Source organism: Ochotona princeps, chromosome 21 (genome assembly GCF_030435755.1).
Source record: "Ochotona princeps isolate mOchPri1 chromosome 21, mOchPri1.hap1, whole genome shotgun sequence".
NCBI classification, from domain to species: domain Eukaryota; kingdom Metazoa; phylum Chordata; class Mammalia; order Lagomorpha; family Ochotonidae; genus Ochotona; species Ochotona princeps.
The window spans coordinates 15,540,140-15,565,282 of NC_080852.1; the positions used below are offsets into that span (position 1 = coordinate 15,540,140).

Here is a 25,143-nt window from a genome sequence, read left to right on the forward strand (position 1 = left end):
CTATGATGAGCAGAAGTTAAATCTTTCGCAATTAACTCATCATCTCTGACTCCTAAATTGTAAATTGAGAGTGGAGAATCTGAGAATTAACTGTGAGGGTCCCAATGGGAAAAAAACACTCCAGCCATCATCAAGTTATTGAAGGAATTTAACAGCTTTAACAATTAACAACTATCATTCAAGAATTCAAAATAGAGATGGGCATTTTTTTAAAAAAGGTATTTTATTTTTAACAGTAGCTAAGACTTACAGCAAAATTGAGAGGTAGGTACAGAGATTTCTAATTTACCATCTGTGTCTGCACATACAGTTTCCCCTATTAGCAGTGTCTGCTCCCTAACCCCAAAATGACAAATTTGTTTTAATTACTCAACCTGAATTTATGCATTATTTTCATCCAAAGGTCCTTAGTTAGATTATACTAAATTCAATCTTGGTCTTGTCCATTCTATAGATTCAGATGATTCAACTTGCATGTCTCCACTATGCTAGTTTCATAGAGGGTTGCTTAACTGCCTGGAGAATCTTTTGTGCTCTGTTTACCTTGCCTCTTTCCTAACCCCTGGAACCACAGATCCTTATACCCTCTGTATAATTTTGCCTTTTAAAACTGAAGAGTGAAGTGATTCATGTCAGTTTTTTTCCAACTAATTGAACTTGTCCTAAAAATGTTTTTGTTTTGAAGGTAAAAACATCCAAACATATTGGACACAGCTAGTGTTCAAGCATAGTGTAATCTAGTCAACAAGGATGTAGCATTGTCAGTCACAGCTCTGTTGATTTGAAAGGGCTGTAAAGAGTCAAACACTTTGATGTGAACTCTTTGGGATAGGAGAGAGGAATGTGTTTGTATGATCACACAGCTCGTCACACAGTTGCAGAGATGATGGGTAATGTAGACTTCTGTTAGCAATTTCAGGTTGCTTTGCTTGGTTGGCAACAGGTTTTTTTAAACATTTATTTATTTTCACATGAAAGTCAGGGTCAAAGGGAGAGATCGTCTCATCTGCTGGTTCATTCCTCAAATGGCTGCAGTGGCCATTCTGCACTTTTACAGGCCATCAACAGGTAGCTGGATTGGAAGTAGAGTAGCTAGGACTTGAAGTAGTGCCTGTATGTGAAGCGGGAATAGTAGGCAGAGGCTGAATGTGCATGCCATAGCCCTTGCCCAGTCACAGAAATTTGAAAATGATTTCTGACAATTTGTCCAAAGAGATAACTGGACCATTCCTATGTCTACCATTTCACAAATAGTGTTCTGGTTACTTGTTTTCCTGGAAGACTTCTAAGTCTTCAAAGGGAGTTTTGTGATATAGCATAAAGGTAATGAATGTTAAGAGTTCAACAGATCTGGATTGAAATCTGTTTTTGTGAGTTCTAGTCAAACAACTTTAGGCAAGCCATGTAATCTTGGTCTACTTTTAAATTATCCTCTGTGAAATGAAGATGGCAGTAACTGTCTAATCTAGATGAACATTAACTGATAGTTATATGTATAAGAGTACTTTAAAATGTTCATGGAAAACCATTATTGTGGCCTGGTGTGATAGCCTAGTGGCTAAAGTCCTCGCCTTACATGCACCGGGATCCCATATGGGTGCTAGTTCTAATTCCGAACTAGCTTCGGAAATTCCGCTTCCCATCCAGCTCCCTGCTTGTGGCCTGGGAAAGCAGTCGAGGATGACCCAAAGCCTTGGGACCCTGCACCTGCATGGGAGACCTGGAAGAGGCTCTGGACTTCCTGGCTTCGGATTGGCTCAATTACAGCCTTTGCGGCCACTTGGGGAGTGAATTATCGGATGGAAGATCTTCCTCTCTGTCTCTCCTCCTCTCTGTATATCTGCCTTTCCAATAAAAATAAATAAGTCTTTAAAAAATAAAAGAAAACCAATATTATGAAAAACAATATGTGAATTTAATAATTTTTATACCAAAGAAAACTTAATTTTTTACTCCATTTCTATGAGGTCTTAGAAGTACACTCATAATATGAAGTTCATGACTTAAAATAGACATTATTTCATTGCCAGTGATACCAAAAACTACCAGTATTTATTGAGTGTCTGTCACGTACAATATCAGCACTTTTCTTGACTTTTAAAAAACATTTTTTGGGGGGAGGGAACATTCTCCACAAGAGTAAACAGAGTGAATGAAGTTAAAAGGTTTTTTGTTTCTTAGCAGTTTCCAATTAGACAAGAGCTTCACAGCTTGGAAGTAGTTTGGCTTAAAAAGGAAAACTGGAAAGCTATAACTATTCTGAAAGCAAGCTCCTCTCAGAAAATCAAATATTTAGTGTATGGACCTTAAGAACATTGGAAAAAATATGTTAAAGGCTGGCACTGAGATCGCAGTGGGTTAAAGCAGCTGCAAGGGACAACCATGTTACATGTTGGAGTGATAGTTCTTGTCTCAGTTCTACCACTTCTAAACAAGCCTCCTGCTAATGTGCTGGAGAGGCAGGAGATGACAGTTCAAGTTCTTGGGGCCATATAATCCACTGGAAGTGTTTGACATTCTTAGAAAGGGTTTCTAGCTCTTCCACTTGGCTTAGTTCTGTTGTTGCAGCCATTTAGGGAATTAGGTATCAGACTCATTCTTTATCTCTCTCTCCAACTCCCCCCACCCTTGTTATCTCCCTCTTCCCTCCCTCTGTTTATTTCACTCTGCTTTTCCAGTAAATAAGTAAATTTTTAAAAAACAAACCTGATTTATCCCTCAGGATGTGTTGATTAGCATCAGGGATTTGGATCTGTCTTGTGAATAACTTGTTTTTTTCCCCCCGTATAAATTTCAGTGAATCTGTAGTATTTTAAATAGATTTCCCCCCTCTCCCAATAGTCTGTGATGAATTGAAAACACACACACACACAAAACTTGAGGGGCATCAGCCACAACAAAAAGGCAACTACCAGAAAATACAACTAGCAGAGAATACATGGAAACTAAGTTTTACTGGGTTTCAAGTCACAGGGGAAGATACATCTCAATTCTAGTAATTTTTGATGAAGAGTTGGGCATAATTACAGTTCTGCAGAATGATTCCATTTTAAACTTCAGTTAAAAATGCTCAAGGTAGCTTTTAATTTTTATTGGAAGGTTAATTTTATACCTACAGAAGAGCGAGCATCCCATTAACCAGGTGTTAAATGTAAAAATGACATTATCTTTTTCCAGGAGTATGTGCCCAAATGAAAATTTCCTCTGTGAAGTCTTCTGTGTGGTCTTGTGTTACTTGTAGCTCCTTTCTCTTAATAATGATGCTTTTATGCATGCAATAAGTTGGGCTCTTTGAAACATGTTCTTTTCACAAAGGTGGCTTTTCTGTTCTCAGTGTTGTGCATTGTCTTCATTGTTTGTTTCACAGCACATCATCAGACACTGATGAACTTTGATCAAAAGAGGATGCGAAGAGAGAAAGGAACCTGTGGGAGGTAGAAAGTGACAGGGACCGCATGTAAAATGGCCTTTTCATTATGTATTTCCTTCTTGATGATTAGCCACCAAAATATTCTGTACATACGTTGGTGAACTAGCCATTGTAAGGTAACATTTTACTAAATGGAGGAGATACAGTATTTAATTCAGGCAGAAAATGATTGAAAGATAAACCTATTGTACCAGTTCTGCAGTGTGAGCGTACTGTGCAAAACCTCCTCCCAACCCAATTAGAGTAACACAACAGCAGATGTTTGTTTAGCTTGTGGCTCTGGGAACTGGCTTGTCTGGGTTTGCTCACAGTTATGAGACTTGGCTGATCTTTAGCTGATCTGTCCTGGCTTTGACTAGGATGACTGGGGATAGCTTGACTCTTTCCTTATGTTCCAGCAGGCTGGTCTGGGCATGTTCTTGGGGGCAAAGGAGAGTTGCAACAATCAGGCGAGTCTAATAATGCAATTTAAGACTCTGCTTGTACCAGGTTTGTAAAATAAGCTGTGAGGCTGGGTCCCAGGTCATAGGCAAAGGGCCCTATAAATTTCTAACAAATGAAACATGAATGCAGAAGGATAAAGAATTTTGGCCTTTTGATGCAACCAGTTTGTCATACCAGTTTTGTTCTGGAAGATTGGTGAGGAGTTCTATAGACTAGAATTAGAACAAAGTAATTTTTAAAATGTGGCTTTAGAATTAGTTTTGAATCCTCTCTACTAGTTCTAGCTCTGTGACCTTTGGCAACTTATATAGCTCTGCTGGATCAAATTTCCTTATCTGTAAAGTGAAGGCATTAATAGCACGTTTATCATAGACCATTGCAATGATTAAATGAGATAATATGGTAATAGCTAATTTTTGTTTTCTGTTTAATGCATACCAAGCAGTATTCTAAATGCTTTAAGTAAGTTACCTCATTCAGTCTTCTATGTGACTAGATACCCATGTTGCTGTTTCTCATTTACCAATGAAGAATATGAATGCTAGAGCAGTTATGGAACTTTGCAATGCATTATACTCGTGCCTGACACAGCCGAGACTGGGAGCCTAGGCAGTCTAGTCTTAGAATGTATGCTGTGAATTATCATCTGAAGCTAATCTTATCCTAAGGCTAAGATTTCTTAGTAGTATAAATTTATTTTAAAGTCAAACAATTTGACTCATGCCATGTTTAAAATGGTGGAGAACTCCCTCTAAATCTGTCTTCCGTTGGTAGAATTTGGAGCTTCAAGACATGTTAATGCCCCAAAGAATTCGGCCTGAACCTTTGAGAAATTGTAATGCCATCTGACAAGCAAAGGTAGGTTAAGCTGTTCAGAGTGATGCATCTGCATGACAAGAGTGAACCTTATAAAATGTGCTTGGCAGCTTTCCACAAAGTTGGGAGAGTGATGGCCTTTGATGAAGACTACCCATTCAACTGTGTGACCTACCAGATAACCAGTGGAGACATCCAGGGTATGCAGAGATTCTGGATTCACCCTCTGTCGGGGGTGATTGAACTTACCACGCAGCCAGACTATGAGACCATGAAGCAGTATAACCTCACTGTGGAGGCTGTGGATTGTGACCGAGTTCATCCTCGCACAGGGACCACCGTGGTAAGCAGGGAGACGCAACAGGCACAATCTGCTATGTTCAGATATGCTACAATTGGAATGGTTAGGCAGTAACCACACTGGAGAATAGAGAATGTGGCAGCTTTCTCCAACTTTCCAAGCCTTCTATAACATTGCATATGTTCAGTAGGAAAGTTGAAGCTTGATTGAAAAGAAGGAACTAAGGACTAATTCTCGTTAAATTAGTAAACTTATAATAATGGCAAATACACACTCCACACTTACTTATCGTTCAGTTCCTATTCTAGGCCAAACAAATGTTTTGTCTAAGAACGGAGTTATCAGAAATGTGTTATGGTTCAATTTGTTTTTCCCTTTTCTCATTTGTAGTAAATGAATGATAATTGCAAGTGGTGCCATTCTGTACTGTTGATAGGACTCATATATGTCTATAGGACAAACCACCACCGATGCCCAGGGTAAAGATCTGTCTGGCAGGTGTGATCTTGGGAAAACCACATTACATAATCCTGTCCTCATGACTGTTACACACAGATAAGATAGATGCAGATACATAATTATCATTTCACACCCTTCAGGCAAGCTACACACACACATATTTGTTTAGATTGGCAATATCATAACCACTTCTGCTGCCAATGAGGAGATGGATACACAGAGCTTAGGAAACCCTCCTGAGTATAATCACAAGGGCCATAGAACTACATTCAGTTAGGCTTCTCATTGACTTTTACATTGAAGGGAATTAGTTATTCTGCCTTCTTTTGGTATCAAAGTGGGGGCAGTGTGGGCCTCTAAATTTCCTCAGTAATGTCAAAGGACTGTTGAAAAAGACGTCAAGATTGAATACTGCTGTGTTGATGATGTGGTTTGGGTTATTAGTGACTGCAAGCTTTAGTCATTGGAGAAGAGACAGCAGGAGGGTGGGAGAGGTATTAGGCCCTCATCTGGTGTGATGATTCATTGTGCATTTCCTCCTGCTGAGCAGAACCCCTGGCTGAATGCTCACATGGTTATTAGCATTCCTGAATGTATCATTGTGATGAAAACTTTAGATCTGTGTACACCCACAATCAGAATGACTTTGACAGCGACTTCCATACAGTCATGAGGACAGAATTTTGTAGCTTTGTTGTCTGAAAATGACTTCAGGGGATGGGTGCCGTTGTGCATTGGGCTTAGACACCATCCCCTAGGAGAGTGCTTGATCCAGTCCTGGCTGCTTTCTTAACATCCAGCAGTGGACAGTCATTCAAGTACTCAGGACCCTGCACCCACATGCGAGACTCACATGGAGGTCTGGGCCTTTGTCTTCAGCCTGTCTCAGCCCTGGTTGTTGCAAGCATTTTGGGAGTGAACCAGTGAGTTGAAAACTCTTTCTTTTGCTTCCTGATGCTTTGCTTTCCAAGCAGATAAAAAATAAACATTTAAAAACAATAATAACCACAAGTGTTACCTTCACATCTGTGCAGCTGTGGCACTTTTCCCTGCAGTCATTTATGATCTCCCCAAACAGTGTAAGATGCAGTTATCATCCACTTACTACAAACAGGAAGAAGGAACAACAGATTGGATAATAAGGATAATAAAAAACTCTCAATGACTCTTCTTACAACAAGAGTTTATGTTTTGCCTAATGATAAAACAGAACTTTGTTCCTTCTATATTTTAATGAATATTTATTGAGTAATTATGTATAGTAATTATGTGTTATGCTACCATGCTAACACATGCCTTCAGGCAGTTTGAAAAATGTTAACATTTGAAAAGTAAAATTGTGTATATCAGGTACAAAACTAATGATATAAAGAAAAATCAACTTTCAAGTTGAAATAAGAGACAACATTTTAAACATCAAAGTTAAAGACTGTCATTGTTGTCTTCATCATTGCCATCATCCTCATCATTCACTCTTTGTTAACCAATATAGTGCCAAGTACTATGACACACACTATTTACTATCTCATACTGCCTTCACTTTGATTCTATGAGGTGGTTACTGATAGTCATTTGTACAGATCAAAGAATTTCACTTCCAAGGTTTAGAAGTTGAGTGGCTTATCTAACCTCACCCAGCCAGATGAAGTAGAGGGATTAAGTCTGGATACTTGATCACTGCTGTGATCACTAAATTAGATCTCTAATCTGGAAGGTAATTCTGTGATTTCTACTTTTAAAATGTATCTTGCATTCGTCTGTTTCCCACTCATTTACTGCAAAAACCTTGATTGTCTCACCAGCACCACTTGCCTGGGCTAGTGTGGCAGTCTCATCTCTGGAACTCCCTTGTTGCTTGTGCCCCTTGTAGTCAATTGTTCAGGAGCCTCAGTGATTCCGTTAAAATGGTTAATCATCCCCTTCCTTGCAGCTCCCTCTTGACTTCACACAACACCTGGCTAACCTCCAGGGTCATGTGTGAGGTCTGTGGTGCTGTGTATAGTCTGGCCCTGGCTTCCAATCCAACCTCAGATTTCTCTGTTTCTCTAACATACCAAGAATGTTTGTATTTCAGAATCTTTGCTCAAGTATTATTCTCCAATGCTCATGTGATTTTTATCATATCTCTGTCCAAATGGGACTTAGTTTAAGCGCTTTTTGCAGTGCATAAGAGAAGTTGGAAGCAATCCATATATTTGTCATTAAGGGATTGAATAAGTACCCTGCATTACTAGATGCATCCTATGGAATACTAAGAATCAAGAAGAAATAGTGAACCAGTTGTAGAGTGACATGGAAAAAACATGACTCTGGGTGAGAGAAGTATAAAGTAGGAAATACCTATAGCACAATATCATTTATGCAGATAAACAAATTGTAGAACCAAATGCATGTAGTCTCTGAAGACATGCACTTGCTTAAGAACATGTGTTAAGCATGTGAAAGGGAAACAAGAGAGTGGCTCAGAAAAGAAGTTCTCTGAGCACGCCTTCAATTTAGTTTTCATGATATCACAGAAATGTCTTTTAAAAAATCTGTTTATCACAGAAAGTGATCTGACATAAATGGTACACTTAACTGTATTCATTGTGCAGAAGTAGCATTTAAAGAATCCACTATTCCAAAAGAATTTAGCTATGTTGTTAAAATGTTCCAGAAAATATTCTAAAGTGATAATACTGGCAAATATAGATATATCACGGCCTCTCCTGGGAAAATTGTTGAGAAAGTTGTTAGTCATCTAAGAGCTGGGCAGATAACCTTTCTAGACTGACTAGTATTTGGTTGCTGACATTTTCAAATCTTTGATATTTTTATCTTTTCCTGTGTATATCTGTGCTTGATGGTTTATGGTATTTTCAGTTAATGAAGGTATAGCCTCTAATTAAGGGAAAAGTATACTTGGCAGTGATTCTATTGTAACCTTAAAAATGTATTGTTTTTTGAAAGAATAGTACAGACTAGACACTAAAAGAAAGAAAAGTCAAGCTATGCTTGCCATTAAACACAGATACTTAAAGTTTCAAGAGATTACAATCTTTAGAGACATCCTTCTTCAGCTCTTCTTTTCTTATGATTTACATAATTTGTGAGCTTTCTGCAGACTCTTCTAATGAGCCCAAAGCTCTCCCTAATGGCTGCACTGAATGTCACCATTGACCCATGAATAATAAGCCAGTGACTTGATTGACAGCCAGAGTCCAAATCTGTAGGGATATTTCTGCAAATACAAAATCCTAGACATTTTGCGTAATAATTCCAAATGATCTGTGTCTCTTACTGAGATGCTGCTTTCTGATTGTGTGTATAAATAGTCACATGATGTGAATGTGATGTTTTTTTCTTCCCTCATCATTGACAGGTCACTGTTGACATCCAAGATGAGAACGATGAAGCACCTGTCTGCACACCCTATCTGTTTAAGGCAGTTATTTTTGACAACGTGATCGCCGGGACAAACGTCAATGGCTTCAATCTAAACTGCCATGACAGAGATTCGCATGATTTTGAAATGCGCTTTGAGATAGTTTCTGGTGAATGATCTTATTATTTCCATTAACCACAAGCACTGTCAAATCAACATTAATTATACTGTGTTAAACATGATATTTAACTATGAAAACAATGGTAAAGGTTAAACTATTTTATATCCATAGCCATTAAGTTTTCTGAAGGTAGCCTTTTATTTTTGAAAAAAATTATTCGCTTGTATTTATATGTATATACTTATTATAGAGAGAGAAGTGAAATCGCTCTCAGTTTCAGGTTTGCTCCCTAAATACCTGGAATGGGTAAGCCAGGCTGTGACCAAAGCCAGTAGCCAAGAACACAGTTCAGTTCCTCACATGGGCCATAAATGGATACCCAATTATTTGAGCCATCCCTGCTGCCTCCAGGGATGCATGTTAGTCAGAGATAGAGCTGGGAATCGAATTCAGGTGCTCCAGTGTGGGATATGGTCAGCTTACCTGATAAGCCAAACACCCACCCCAAGGCATCCTGTTCATTTGGATGTTTCTAATTTAATTTATTTTCTGATGATGTATCAGCTGTTTCACAAATGATTGGACAACAAAGGGTTTGGATCTGTGATGTTTACTTTCCAAGGAACCAAGGCTGTTATCCATGGTTTTGGCCAAAATGGCAAGCACCTTTCTATTTGACACTATTATCATTAGGATAGATGCCTGTAGTTGTGTTGTTGTATTTATGCCGAACCATATGAAGTTCAGCAAGCATTTTTCCTCTAAGGAAAACATTTATACGGACTAACTATATATCAGGTACTGTCAGCATAGTTGTACACAGAAATAGGATACAAATTTGTGTTTGTGGAACTTATTCAATAAAGTAGTAGTAACACTGACAATTATAAAATTATAAATGGTGTTAGGTTTTATAAAAGAATATGTGTATCAAAAAACAGCATTATAAGGAAACTTATTTAAAGTATGGAGTTCAGGAGTGCTGTTACCTGCCTGAAAGACTGGGAGCATTGAAATCAGTAAACACATTTGTAATATGTTATAAAGGCTGTTTTAATTTCTGCTTCACTTGCTAACTAGTGAAGATGGGAAATGTAGCCATCTTGTTGACAAAAATGTCTCTAGGGTGATAGAGGACTTGAACTTAGTAGAGGCTAATAGATATTTGTGGTCTCACCGGCTCATTTCATATTGATCTAGACTCAGTTAAAGGTAGGAATCAAATTGCTCTGAGTAGAAGATGAGGGGAGGAGAAGCAATTAGAGAGAATCATTGCAAAATAGTATGAAGCTTGCTGATGCTTTATAGAGACTGGATTCATGATCTGCACAATTAAAGCATTCCTTTTCATAGTCAGCTGAATCTGGTGCTGATTTTTACCTCAGTATTGCTGTAAGCCATATATAGATATGTGAATCCAGAAAGAATAGAAATTTTTTCTTTTTACGTTTGCTGTGTTTTAATAGCAATTGAAGGTAGCTTGAAGAAACCACTCAGCATATTTTAAAATAGCTTGGATTTTTCAAATAACCCATTTACAGGAAATGAGAATCATCATTTTGGATTTGACCCAACTCGGGGCTCAAATACACCAAGATTAATTGTAAAGAATCCTTTTCGCTTTGAATCTGGAGCTGATCGGCGGCGTCAGTACCATCTCGTGGTGCATATCATTGATGACAACCTGAAATATGGCAAATCAGTCCAGCCCAGGACAGGCACCGCTGTTATAGACGTTTATGTGACAAGAGCCAGGACGCCACTTTCTTCAACCAGTTCTGAAGTAAAGAGTTACAGAATTTCATTTGGGTCTGTGTGGGAAAATTCTATAAGGGTAGCACCTGCACCCATATTCTTTTCTCCCTGTGTACTACCCCTTCTCAACACTGGGCCACATCTCAGCTTATGCATCAGTAAGTATAAAGTGTATGGGTGAGAAAGAGTTTGAGGTAATTGCAAGAAATACGTAAAGAACTTGTAAGCAGCTAAATAAGTCAGTGACCAGAAAGTGCTGCCCACTGGAAAAGCCCACTACTCAATACATTCTATCAAGTAGTAATCTCAACAAATGGGCACTTTGAGAATATCTGCTGGGAGTCATGGTACTCACAGGAATGAGCACCTACTGCATACCAGGCCCTGTACTTTCTGACTTAAATCCATCATTTCTTCTAATCTCAACCCTGTACACTAGAACAGATGCTTCAGTATTTCATAATTAAAAATAGATAAGCAGAACCTCTGTATAATTCTTTTTTTAAAAATTTTTAATTTAAGATTTTACAGAGAAAGAAGAGATGGGGAGGGGAGATCTTCCACCTACTGGTTCACTCCCCAAATTGCTGCATTGGCCAGACCTAAGCTGATCTGAAGCTGGGAGCCAGGAGCCTCCTTTTCCTGGTCTCCCACATTGAGTGTAGAGTTCCAAGGCCTTGAGGTATCCTCCTTTACTTTCCCAGGTCATAAGCAGAGAACTGGAGTGGAAATAGAGCAGCTGGAACATGGACTGGTGCCCATAGGTGTTGCTGGTGCCACATAGTGGAGGATTATCTTGCTATGCCAATTTGCTCCACTCCATCATTTAATTTCTGAGACACCGGAGATTGAACTGTGTTCTATAGATTTCATAGTTAGTGTGTTTTATTGTCTCATATCCCTTGAAGTAGAATCATTGTTTTGAAAATATGGAAAGTATGTGAACAGATGCTCTTGGAAAATATGAACTGATGCCCTCTATTTGCTTTGAATTGATTTCTCTGAACCAGCACAGGAAAGGTCTGACCATTGTGTACACAGCTATCAACACGTACAAATCCAGTGACTGGTACATCCCTTTCATCTTCACTCTGATGGCTCTGTTTTGTGCTGGGCTGGTTTCCTGGGTAGGTTTCCTACTTTGGAGATGTGGCAATGTTAAGGAATGCTGCCAGAGCACGGCTAAGGAAGTTTCCAAGCCTCATGCCAAGTAGGTGATATTTCTAAGCTTCTGATATAAAGAGTTAAAATCAGTTGGTTTTAGGGATTTTATTTATTGACTTCTACCTATATTTGCTTCTTTTAAAAAAAAAGGTTCATTTATTTTTATTGGGAAGGCAGATTTACACAGAGAAGAAGAAACAGAGAGAAAGGTCTTTTACCTATTGGTTCACTCCCCACATGATCAGAATGGCTGGAGCTAAACTGATCTGAAGCTAGAAGCCTCTTCCAGGTCTCCCATGTGGGTGCAGGTTCTCGAGATTTTGAGCCATCCTCCACTGTTTTCCCAGGCCATAAGCAGGGAGCTGCATCAGAAGTAGAACAGCCGGGACACAAATCGGAGCATCTGAGAGATGCCAATGCTTGTAGGTGGAGGATCAGCTATTTGAGCCATTGCACTGGCCCTCTACATTTGCTTTTGAGGGACAAAGAGTAAAGTACTTGAGATATAAGTCAGTGGCCCCTTTTGTGAATGATTCCAAACTTAACTGTATTTCAGGAGCAGTTGTGGAGTTTTCTTTAAAGCACAGTTGAGTGGGGCCATCCTTGTGGCATGGTGAGTTATGTTGCTGTTTGTAACACAGGCAGCCCAACAAACACTGTGCTGGTTCTAGATATGACTGAATTCTGAAACAGTTCCTTGTTTTTTTTTAAATGATTTATATATTTATTTATGCTGATTTTTACTTATTTGAAGGGCAGAGTTACAACAAGGAGAGATCTTTTAGCAGCTGGTTCATCCTCCCTGCCCCCATTAGTGAAGGTTGGGCAAAGTAAAATCCAGGAGCTTGGAAGTAGATCAGTTGGGACTCCCTTAAGCAGTGACACCCTTAAGCAGTCACCACCTTAGGCTGCTGTTTTACAGTTTAGGCCCCCATATCCCTGCTAGTGTACCTGGGAAGGCTGCAGAGCATGGCACAAGTGCAGGTTTCTCTGCCACCCACTTGGGAGACCCAGATGGGATTTGTGGCTGCTAGATTCAGCCCTGGCCAGCATTTGGAGAATGAACCAAGCAGAAGATGGAGGATCTCATTCTCTCTCTCTCTCTCCCTGTTGTTCTGCTTTTCAAATAAATAAACCTTTAGAAAAAGAACGATGATGTGACTATAGGTAATGATAATTGGTTATGTATTTTCTTTAAAAAATTAGAAGAAAATATTTAGAATGCTTTCAATATAAAACAATAAAAGGTGTTCATCTTAAGTAGATGTTACAGTACACACACACATACCAAAACTTCACATGAGATGCCACAAATAGCTACAAATTCATGTCAGTTAAAAATGTTAAGGATGTAAAAATAAATGACATTTAGGGCTAGTGTGGTGGCCCAACGAGCATTGGGACCTGCCCACAGCACTGGCATCCCATATAAGCACTGGTTCTAGTACCACATGTTCCACCTCTGAGCCAGTTCCTTGTTTATGGCCTAACAAAGCAGCAGAGGGCTTCTCAAGTCCTTGGGCCCCTACCCCTACAAGGAGAACCCAGAAGAAGCTCTCAGCTCCTGTCTTTGGATTGGTTCAGCTCAAGCTATTTCAGCCATTTGAAGAGTGAACCAGCAGATGGCAGATCTCTCCGTCTCTCTTTTTCTCTGTTAATCTGCCTTTCAAATAAAATAAATAAATCCTTAAAAAAGTATATATAAAAAGGTAAAAAAAAACATGGAAAAATAATATATTAGTGGTTTCTACCTTAGAATATCTGAAGCAGATTTTCTATGATAGTATTTCTTTTGCAATTGTATTTATTTATTCATTTAAGAGAAAAAGAGAGGGCCTGGTGCAATACCGTAGCAGTTAAGATCCTTGCCTTGAACGCAGGTTCTAATCCCAGCAACTCCACTTCCAGTCCAGCTCCCTGCTGTAGCTTGGGAAAGCAATCCACGATGGCTCAGAGCATTGGGACCCTGCACCCATGTGGGAGACCTGGGAAGAAGTTCCTGGCTCTTGGCATTGGATTGGTGCAGCACCGGCTGTTGTGGCCACTTGGGAAGTGAATCATTGGACGGAAGATCTTCTCTGTCTCTCCTCCTCCCTGTGCATCTGCCTTTCCAATAAAAAAAAAAAAAAAGAGAGAGAGAGAGAGAAAGCAAGCTCCTGTACTCTTGCTCTACTCATTCATTCTCCACATGCTTGCAAGGGCTGGGGCTCAGCCAGGCCAATGCCAGGAGCTAGACTCCTGATCCTTCTGTGCAGGTGGGTGTCGTGAACCCTGCTACTTCAGCCATCACTATTACCTCCCAAGTGCTACACTGGCAGGAAGCTGGAGTCAGGAACCAGAGTGTGGGATGCAAACATCTTCACTGCTGAACCAAAAACCCGCTCTGATGAAGTTACGTTTGAATGCATTAAGTACTTTGAGCAGATGACTTCTTGTAAGTTACCCCAAACCCAGACATTCCAATATGTTTTTTATCTCTTGGCAAACGCCTGCTTTGAGAATATGTTTAAACAATAAATTTTTGAAGAAACAAGAGAACAGCTCCCTATAATATTTTGAGGCAAGCTATTTCATGGACAGGTGTTCGACAAACTTGCGAACAAGCCAAGGGCCGGTAATCAATGTCAGTGTCCGTTTCAGATATTTGGCTGCGTTAGAATCTGTCTGAACCTGGCAAGAGAGGCCAAAGCAATTGAAAGCACCTGCAGCTGCTCCCCTCACTTTTATGTGCTTGTCTCCCCCAGATACAGAAAGGAAAAAAAATGTGGAAGTGGTAATCTCACCACTTACCACTCTAATCAACTACCAGCAAAAATAAATATAATTTAAAAAAATCATATGGAGAACATAATAAACCCAAAGCAAAATCACATTGCTATCTATATATATAAATAAGCAGTAGGTGGCTGGCATTTTGGTGCAGTGGTTAAGCTGCTGCTGGTGACACTGAAATCCCGCATGAGAGCCAGTTTGAGTCCTAGCTGCTCCAGTTCAGTTCAGGCTCCCAGCTTCAGTCTTGCCTAGCCCACAGCAGTTATAGCCATTTAAAGAGAGAAACCATGGATGGGAGAGCTCTCTCTCTCTCTCTCTCTCTCTCTCTCTTCTCTCTGTCATTGTAACTCCACCCTTATTATTATTATTATTATTATTATTATTATTATTATTAGAAAGCTGGATATACAGAGAGGAGGAGAGACAGAGAGGAAGATCTTCCATCCGATGTTTCACTCCCCAAGTGGCCGCAACGGGCCGGTACGCGCCAATCCGATGCCGGGAACCAGGAACCTCCTCTGGGTCTCCCACGTGGGTGCAGGGTCCCAAAGCTTTGGGCCGTCTTCGACTGCTTTCCCAGGCCACAAGCAGGGAGCTGGATGGGAAGTGGAGCTGCTGGGATTAGAACCGGAGCCCATATGGGATCCCGGGGTGTTCAAGGCTAGGACTTTAGCCGCTAGGCCACGCCGCCGGGCCCAGTAACTCCACCTTTAAAATAACTAAGGATGATGGAACAAAAACACATAAATTGGGGAAAAAATGAGATTACTGATTTCACGAAGACACAAGACTATGTATTATACAACCTGAAATTGTAAGCTCTAAATGTGAATTCGAAATAAATTCTACCAGCAATGAAAACAAAATTTCTTCAGGTTGAAGAATATCATGACTTTAAAATGGATTTGGTGATGGTTTTCTTTCTTTTGTTTATTGCACCCAAGTATTCATAGTGAAATGAAAGCAATAGTGCTAGTTAGCAAAGACTTTTATTTTTCCCATACAACCATTCTTTATTTTCTGGGGTAGAGAAGCTGGAATAATAGTCATTAATTCACTATTGTATGAAATTGTTTTCCCCTATGTTGTTGCAATGAAGCTGATATCTTGCCAATCTTTTTTTTTTTTTTTTTGCAGAGAGATGAATTATATTGCAGGTAAGATACAGATTGTTAATTGTCACAAAGTCATGTTTGATTTGCATAATCTTTAAATTGCCGCTTGCCAGATGTCTGTAGTCTTATATATTTCTCTTGGACAGGAGATGCAAGCCAAAAGGAAACGACTATTAAAATAAGCAGAAATAAAAAGTTGGAAGAATTAACAGTAAGTACATTTTTATGACTGTTCAATATTGAAAGAACGAGAACTACATTTTCCCTGTAACTGTTGCCCAACAGAAGGTTCTTTCATAAAAACACATGCAGAGGACATCCACTTTTGAATTTGTATGTATTACAAAGTTGGAATGTCACATCCAGTTTTAAAATTTGGCTAGGTCAAAATGTGTGTCAAGTGTTAAATGTGTATTCAGAAAAAACTTCAAATGAATGGAAATCCATTTATAATATCCCACATTACTTAAAAATACAAATTGTATTTGACAACAGAGTATACATGAGATAGGCTTGAATATATTTTCAGTCCTGGCGATTCTTTTTTTTTTTTTTCAAGATTGATTTTTATTTTATCTAAAAGTCAGACATACAGAGAGGAAGATCTTCCGTCCGATGATTCACTCCCCAAGTGTGTGCAAGCCGGGAACCAGGACCTGCGGGTGCAGGGTCCCAAAGCTTTGGGCTGTCCTCAACTGCTTTCCCAGGCCACAAGTGGGGAGCTGGATGGGAAGTGGAGTTGCCGGGATTAGAACCAGCGCCCAAATGGGATCCTGGCGTTCAAGGCTAGGACTTTAGCTGCTAGGCCACACCACCAGACCCATTCCTGGCGAATCTTAACAGCTGGTGTTTCTAAACTGTTGAGTCTGTAGACCACATTGAAATGGCTGAAATATGTTCATTGGCCAAGTCACACAACTGTATGAGTAACACTGGCTCCAGGGAAAAAAAAATGTGGGGCGGAAGCAGGTAGAATGATTTTGGTCTTCATCTCTTGCTTCTTTTGCTTTCCTAACTAGCTTGGATTCCTGTCTGGGTCATGACTGTTCATGACATTGCTCCATGGCTAGCTTTTGACCCTTCCTTCCCCTGCCTGTGTCTTCAGGAAAATTATGCCAGTTAATCTGTCATATTAATTTGTAGGATCTTGTCTTAACATATACCATGGCTGGGGTGGCTGAAATCATGGACTTTTCTATCCCACAGTTCTAGAATTCCAAGTTCAGGATTTTACCAGAGCCAGTTTCTTTAGAGACTGTCTGGCTTGCTGATAACTTCCCTTCATGTGTCCCTACGTGTTGCCTGGGTCTGGGTCTTCAGTGTCTTCATCTCTTCTATGCCCATCATTGTACTGGGCCCTCCCATATGACCTTTGCCTTACAGCTTTAAAGGCTCTAGCTCTAAATGCAGTGGCCTTCTGAGGTACTGAGTTAGAATTTCATTATGCAAATAGGAGATGGGCAATCCAGCTTTTAATATTTCATATTTAAAATAAGGGGTGTCACATCAAGAAAAGGAGCTAAGTGATCCCAACACTAAGAGTTGAGAAATGTTTAACTAATGAAGTCATTGCCTTCTGTTCTTTTACATGTACCAAAGTATGTATATGTAAGGATTCATATTTATGATGTGTCCAAAACAGACTTTCTAAAAACTTATTCCACCAATGAGCTGGCATTGTGGCACAGTGCATTAAGCCACTGCCTGTGACACCAGGATTCCATGTCAGTATGCTGATTCGAGTGCGAGCATTTCTGCTTCTGATCCAGTTTCCTGCTAAAGCGCCTGGAGAAACAGCAGCCGATGCCCAGGAACTTGAGCCTCTGCCATCCATGTGGGAGTCCCAGATGGGGTTCCTGGCTGCTGGCTTCAGGCTGGGCCAGCCTAGCCCATTGCAGCTCTCTCGGGAGTCAATTAGAGGATGAAAACTTTCTGCCGCTGTTTATCCTTCTTTCTCTGTAACTCTGCCTTTCAAATAAATGAGAAAATCTTAAAAAAAAAAAAAAAAAAAAAAAGGAAGGAAGGATTTCATTAAAAAAAAAAAAAGCAAAGCCAAAAGGACTAGGGCGTGGCCTACCAGTTAAGCATCACTTAGGATGTCCTAACCCACATGCCAGTGCCTGGATTCAACTGCTGGCTCCAGTTTCTGACTCCAGCTTCCCACTGATGCAGATTGTGGGAGACAGCAGGTGTTGGCTGAAGTGGTTGGGTTTCTATCAGTCATCTGGGAGACCTGAACTGAGTTTCTGGATCCCAGATTCAGCCACACTACTTGCTGTAGATATTTAGAAGTTGACGCAATACAGGATTTCTCTCTCCCCCTTTTTTCCCTCTGTGTACCCATCTCATTTGCGCAGTCTTGACTCTCAAGTAAATAAACAAAGCAGACTAAAACAAAAAGAACCTGATTCTTGGAGAGCAAAGGCAGCTGGTGATGTAGGGTATGAGGTTGCAAAAAGGTACTAATGGCATGAAGGGTTTTATTCTCTGGCTGCTAGCTATGTATAGATGGAAAAGAGGAGTCACTTATACGAAATCATCTAGGCAAAGTATTCAACACGTGTTAACATCAGGTTTATCATGATGTCTTTATTGCTAATTGCTTTTTTTCTTTTGGAAAGGAAACTATTGTATTTGAGACTGTGTTTGATGGAGAAGCTGTTGATCCAGGTATGTTGCTGGAAAACCTTTCGACTTACACCCACTCTGCCTTTTTGGATACTAAACTGTGTGAAACACTTAGGATGGTTTAGAAAGTGAGATTCTGTCCTGAAGCAAACCTTTTTAGGACCAGGCAGAGTAAGTAAATGACAGGCAGAAACTAAATGCAACAGGAATTTCATGCATCAGTGCCAGCTGATGCTTGGGGTGCCTGGCCACATGCAGCTCATCCGCATTACTGCCATATGGGAATAAGGGCTGGTACTGGTGACATTCTGGTGCTTCAAAATAAGGTGGGAATTTAAATTGGTCCATGAACAGTGCTCATTTTTAAATAGCTGTTAACTAGTTTCATTGAACCCTATATTGTGTGCCAAATAAAACACCTCTCTAGGTTTTATGTTGTTGTATAACAAACTTGCCCAGGACTTAGAGCTTAGAATAACAAGCATTTACTTTTATTTTCACAAGGTCCTGGGTCAGGAATTGGAGTGACTGCCTCATGGGCAATTCCTATGCTTTATGGGCTATCACAAATGTTACTGCAGTGATATTCAGCTGCTTGCTGGTTTTGGGCTGTGGCTCCAAAGTGGTTGCATGCGTAAGTCTGACAGCTTGGCAGGGACAGTTGCAAGTTGGGGTCAGCTAGGTCCCACATCCCTCTTCATGTAATGTTAGGGCCTCTTTTTGTAACGTTTCTAACAAGATTCATCACATGTAGCAGTTTCTATCTCTCAGGGCAAGTTGCAAAGCAAGCAAGGCAAAACAAGACAGTGCTTTGAGGCCTGGGATTGGTAACTGACACAGTATCTCCTCTGTGCCATGAAAGCTGTGTGAGTCCTCTTTTATTCAATGAGAAATGCCTGCACCTTACTTTTGTTTAAAAAAGATTTATGTATTGCCTAGTGGCTGGAGTCCCCACCTTGCATTACCTCTTAAGGGTTAATGCCAAAGAGGTTGTGCTCATCTTCAGTCAGCCACGGCATCTTCAGGCTGTGGTTCATAGATTTGCAATACCTGATCTAAGGGTACACAAGTGTACTTCATAAAGTTCATGGGCAATGCATACTATTAAAAATATTTACAGATTCAAATATTTTTTGTGTCTAAACGTATTCAAAACTTTTTTTCTCAAAGTTTATCTGAAAGGGAAAGGGAGTAGGAAAGGGGAGATCCCATTAGTTGTTTCACATGCCACACGTCTGCAGTGGCTAGGGCTGTAGCTAGGAGTCAAGAACACAATCCACTTTTCCTAAGGAACCAATGACTTGGGCAATTACCCTTGCCTTTCAGGATATGCAGGAGCCAGAGCAAGGGTTTGAACCCAGGTACTATGATATGGGATGCTGAACTGAATACCTGCTCAAATTTATCTTTGAATTCCATTTTTCAGTGAGCTTTTGGAAGTACTGTCTTATCAGTGAACTCTGAAATTACAGTGCTGACTATACTTCCATTTTGCAAAATATCCTGTAGGCTTTTTGCTTTTTGTATGCACTTTTCCCCCAAGGAAGAGAGGAAGATGACAGAGGTGCTGTTGAAGCCCTGGCTATAGAGTTACAAGACCGGGGGTTGAGTGCTGACCTAACCATTAACCCTCTGTGTGAACTTGGACGAAGTTCATGTGTGAGTTTAAATTTCTCAAGTCTCCTTTATCCCAGCTGAAAAGTGGGCATTAGCCTGTGGGTTTAATCTGCTTCATGGGAGGTGATTGCAAAGTTTAAGCAAAAATGTAATAAATGTAAAAGTCATCTTCCAAAATGTCACTCAGTGTGGGGGAATTAGTTGCACAGGGCTCACGGGCACTGCAACAGCTTATGATACTTCACCACAAATCATCTCCTGACAGCCTCGGGTGTCTTGGCATAAAATTATTGAAGCTTTATTCCTGACTGCCAGACCTTTCCTGAAGCCACCTGTTTCAAAAATATTGAATTGTGTTTAAAAAAAAAAAAAACCTGCTACTTAGATCCTAATCTGATTGATAAGTTTCCTGTGAGTGCTAGTGTCCCAAGAATTCATGAAAAGAATAGAGGCATTGTGTAAGTGATGAGTACCCATGCTACATATTCCATTTTTTCATTTAATCCTCATTGTGATGATTGCATTACATTTCTGTATTATTATGACCATTATTGTCTTTATTTTATATACATTCAATCAGAGGCTCAGAGAGGACTATGGGATCTTTTCTCATGTAACTGTTTTTCTCTCAAGGAAAGTAAAACATTGGTGTAACTGTTAGGGACAGAGAATTAAGGTCTCATAGGTCTGTGGGCATACACAGGATACCTGCTAAGGATAGAAGATCTTCTCCCAGGTCTCCTGATGGAAAATCAGTAGAGAAGCTTGCTTTTTCCTGGAGATCATTCTCCTGGTTCTTTTTCTACTTTGCTATTATTATTGGATATAATAAAAATCACTGTATGCCATCTTTTGTTTCCTTAAAAAATTATAAAAGATGTGTATTTAATTAAAAATTAGTTCATTTAAGGTACCAGGCATATTGTTAAGAACTTTATAATTATTAATCTATCTTGTGATTGTGTTAAATGAGATAAAATGGTGTTTTAAAATCAATAATCATTTAAGTTGCATTTACAGTTCTGTGGCATTATGTGCAATAAATAGTTGTTCACATATTACCACTATTCACCTTCAGAACGTTTGCATCTGTTTCAACTAAAACTCAGTACCAGTTAAGCCTTGACTCCCCCATTCCTCTCTTCCCTGACTCCTTGCAACTACTGTTCTATTTTCTGCCTATAAATCTCAGTACTGTAGGTACTTTCTGTAAATAAAATCATAAGTACTTTTATGTGGTTTCTTTTACATACATTATGTTTTCAAGGTTTATCCATGTTACAGCAAGTGTCAGAATTTCCTTGCTTTCTAAGGCTAATAAAATTTCACTGTGTGTATAGATAGTATTTTGTTTATTCGTTTATTCATAAATGTAGAGTTGCTTTGCTTTCACCTTTTGGCTCCTTTGAATAATATTTAACTATGCATGGTAGACATTATGAGATATTTTAAAGAAAATTTCTAGTGTAAAACCACTGCAAATATTGAATTCTTATGATAGAAATGCTTTTACAAGCGTTCTTTATTCTCTTGTATTAAGGTGGTAATTATTACTATCTTCATTTTATAAATTGAAAAACTGATAGGACAAGTTAGCTCTCCCAAAGTCATAGGTTAGTAAGAGGGAAGTGTCAGGATCAGGAGCTGGCAGTGTGTCATAGCAGGTAAATGCGTTGCCTGTTACGCCAGCATCCCCAGGAGGCATCTGTTTCTGTCCTGCTGTTCCTCCTCTGATTTGACTCCCTACTAATGGCCTGGGCAAAGCAACAGAAGATGACCCAAGGGTTTGGGTCCTTGCAACCCACATGGGAGACCCAGATGATGCTCTTAGCCTTTGGTTCCAGCTTAGCCCAGACCTAGCCATTGTAAGCCATCTGTGGAATGACCAGAGGGTGGAAGATGTCTCTCTCTAATGGTGAGGATTAGAAGGCAATCACTTTAACACAGGGACCCTTGTTCTTAATACTGTGTTTCTAGCTGATAATTGCATCCATAGAGACTGGGATCAAGGTCCTTATGTTAAAATGAGCATGTGTATGATTTCATAAATGCAAGAACCCGTTGCAGTCACTTTATGTTGATGCAGTGCCTGATTCTACTCTTCAGTATGAGAGGTGGTGTCGACCCTGTGTTTGCACCGATGCATCCAGATTGATTTGAACCTGGATGTTTCATGTGTGACACAGGAATCAGTTCTCAAGTTCCAAAATAAACTACGTAGTACATTGCCCAAACTAGGAAATTGACATTGGTGCAATTAACTATATCATTGAACACAGAATTTCTCAGATTTCATCTGTTTCTATGCACTCTAATTTTTAAAAGTATCTCTGTGTAGTTCTGTTATGCTTAATCTATATGGATTTACATAACTACTACCACAGCCAAGGTACAGAATCCTTCCTTCCCACAAAAGATTTCCCTAGAAGGGGCAAATGTTAATGTACTTGAAATCACTTGCTGTGTCTAGTTTTCTGTTGGTGTCTCCCTCAGTAAGAAAGTGAGATTTGAAAAGATAAACTTGTCACCATGCTGGCTTTAGACCAAATAGTCAGTAAACACATGGTGACTGAATAAATACTCTGCAAGTTCATTATGAATTCTCTTTCTCTGTGTTTCATGTTTTCCTTCTCACAGTGTCTGGGAATGTATATGAATTTAACAGCAGAACAGGTGCAAGAAAGTGGAAGAAGCCACTGAGGCACCAGCAGGAGTCTGTGGCAAACATCTACCTGCTCCCAGATGCCTAAGATGCTTTCAGATGCTTAAGGAGTCTGTATCCTTAAAAATGCCCATGCAATGATAGGATTTTCCCATGTCCCTGAGTGATGACTGTTTTGTGTATGTGTGACTGCCACAGGCATTTTGACTTGACTACCTAAGATTAGATTACCATTATGAGGTCAACTGTGTTGTGACTGTTCATAACTTTTGTTCTGTGACCTTCCTGTTTAGGGCTGTGGGGAAAGACAACAGTAGTGAACTTTGAGTGCCTAAATGTGTTTTGCTGAAAATTAGAGAATAAATAGACATGGCTTTATTGTGTTACTTTGCCCAAAAAACGTCCAAGTCATCATACCAAAGACTTTGTTCTGCTTGCTGCAATGGCCCTAGCACAGGCTGGACCCAGTGAGGACTTCATTGTTTCAGAGAATAAATGAATTTGAATCTATGAATTTAGACCTCTTGTCTTTAATTGATTGTTCATTACCCTATGACCCATGAAATAGAAATAGAAGTTATCATTAGAAACAAACATTTTGGCTACTGATAGTCATAAAAAATGTAGGGTTTTTCAATAGTGCAATTGATCTTACTTTTTTCTTTTTATAGCTCTGTGGAGAATGGCTACCTGAAAACTTTTTACTTATTAATGACTTGACAAAGAGATGTCAGAATTAAGTTGTTGGAGAGGTGTGCACTGAGACAAATTTTAAAATACATATGGGTTCTCTGATGACTTCGTTGGTTATCTTGTGGTGCATGACAGTGGGAGCCTAGAGGTTCTGCTTCTAGGAGAGGACAAATCCACATGTGATCCAAAATGCAGCTTAGCTAGGAATCATTCTTCCTCATTCCTCCCTTTCCTTGTTTTTTTTTTGCTTCAAAGATTTATTTTTATTGGAAAGTCAGATTTACAGAGAGAAAGACCTTCCATCCACTGGTCCACTCCCCAAGCTTTGGCAATGGCTAGAGCGGAGCCAATCTGGAGCCAGGAGCCAGGAGCTTCTTCTGGGTCTCCCACATGGGTGCAGGGTCCCAAGGCTTTGGACCATCCTCGAATGTTTTCCCTGGCCATAAACAGGGAACTGGATGGGAAGTGGAGCAAGTTGGGACATGAACTGGTGCCCATGTGGGATTCTGGTGTCTGTAAGGTGAGGATTTAGCCACTCTGCTGTCCTGTCATTCCCCACCACTCTGTTTTTTTTTTGTTGTTGTTGTTTGTTTTTTTTTTTTAAGGAAAATAGCCAAAATCCTCCAAAGTTAAAATGAAATCACTATGAGATATGAACATACATTTGAATTTGAAGATACGGGAGGATTGAATGATCAAGTAAGTTGATTTTTTAAAAAGATTTGTTTTTATTGGAAAGTCAGATATACAGAGAGGAGGAGAGACAGAGAGGAAGATCTTCCATTTGATGATTCACTCCCCAGGTGACCACAATGGCCAGTGCTGCGCTGATCCGAAGCCAGAAGCCAGGAATTTCTTCCAGGTCTCCCAAGCAGGGGCAGGGTCCCAAGATGTTGGGCTGTCTTCAACTGCTTTCCCAGGTTGCAAGCAGGAAGCTGGATGGGAAGTGGAGCTGCCAGGATTAGAACCGATGCCCATTTGAGATCCCAGCACGTTCAAGGTGAGGATGTTAGCGGCTAGGCTATTGCACTGGGTCCCAAGTGAGTTGATTTTTATGCCCTTAGCACATGGACTTGCATTTTTTCTTTTCATGCTAGGGACACATGGTTTCCCAGGCTCATTTCAAAATATGTTTCCCTTAATTGGTCAGTCTTCAGGAGGCATTGTGGTATGTGTATTGTAGGATTGACGTAAGTGGATTTGAAGTGTGGGCTTTTGACTAGGCAACTATTGCATGCAAAGTTCAGTTTTTCTTCTGGGAAATGCAAATGTGGTAAATGTGGTCCATTTCTATCTTGCAGTTTTGCCAAGAGAAACAACTGAGATCTTACAGTTGGCAGTTCTTTCTCAACTGTGGGTGCCATGTAAATGTAAGATAGGGTTAGTTTCATCAACTCAAAGTTGGTGACTGTGAGAGAAGGGATTTGGGATGTGGGTATACAGGAGTGATTGTTTTGTGGTTCTAGGCCAATCTAAGTTGGAATTGGTTAATAATTAGACTTACATTGTGAAAGTAGTATATTGCCTTTTTCCAGATGGCATGCTAATTCTTCACCAGGGGAGAGACCAAATTGTCTGGGAAATGCTGTCTTCTCTCCAGCGAGGCTCTCTGTGGATCAATTATGATTTGATGGATATCCATGTGTGTGTCTCCATCTGCCACCACCTGGTCTTATAAGGGGGAAAGAAAAAAGGCACTTGCAAACTTTCTTTTCAAAGTCTGGATTGGTTCGATTTGTGTTCGATCTGCCTGTGCCAAAAGAAAAGAAAACACAATCAGTAAGTTGATATTTGTTTTCAAA

The 25,143-nt window shown here is 39.9% G+C and overlaps 1 protein-coding gene across 1 annotated transcript in view; it reads left to right on the forward strand.

Moving 5' to 3' along the window:
• The window catches only part of LOC101529182 (cadherin-related family member 3), an 81,239-nt gene extending 58,073 nt beyond the window's left edge, over positions 1-23,166 (forward strand). Inside the window, exons 13-20 of the mRNA XM_058679164.1 lie at positions 4,801-5,033; positions 8,812-8,983; positions 10,477-10,718; positions 11,701-11,900; positions 15,764-15,783; positions 15,888-15,952; positions 18,363-18,411; positions 22,624-23,166. Coding sequence (XP_058535147.1) covers positions 4,801-5,033; positions 8,812-8,983; positions 10,477-10,718; positions 11,701-11,900; positions 15,764-15,783; positions 15,888-15,952; positions 18,363-18,411; positions 22,624-22,736 — 1,094 coding nt within the window. The 3' untranslated portion in view covers positions 22,737-23,166. The remainder of the gene's footprint in view (positions 1-4,800; positions 5,034-8,811; positions 8,984-10,476; positions 10,719-11,700; positions 11,901-15,763; positions 15,784-15,887; positions 15,953-18,362; positions 18,412-22,623) is intronic.
• Positions 23,167-25,143: the final 1,977 nt, after the last annotated feature.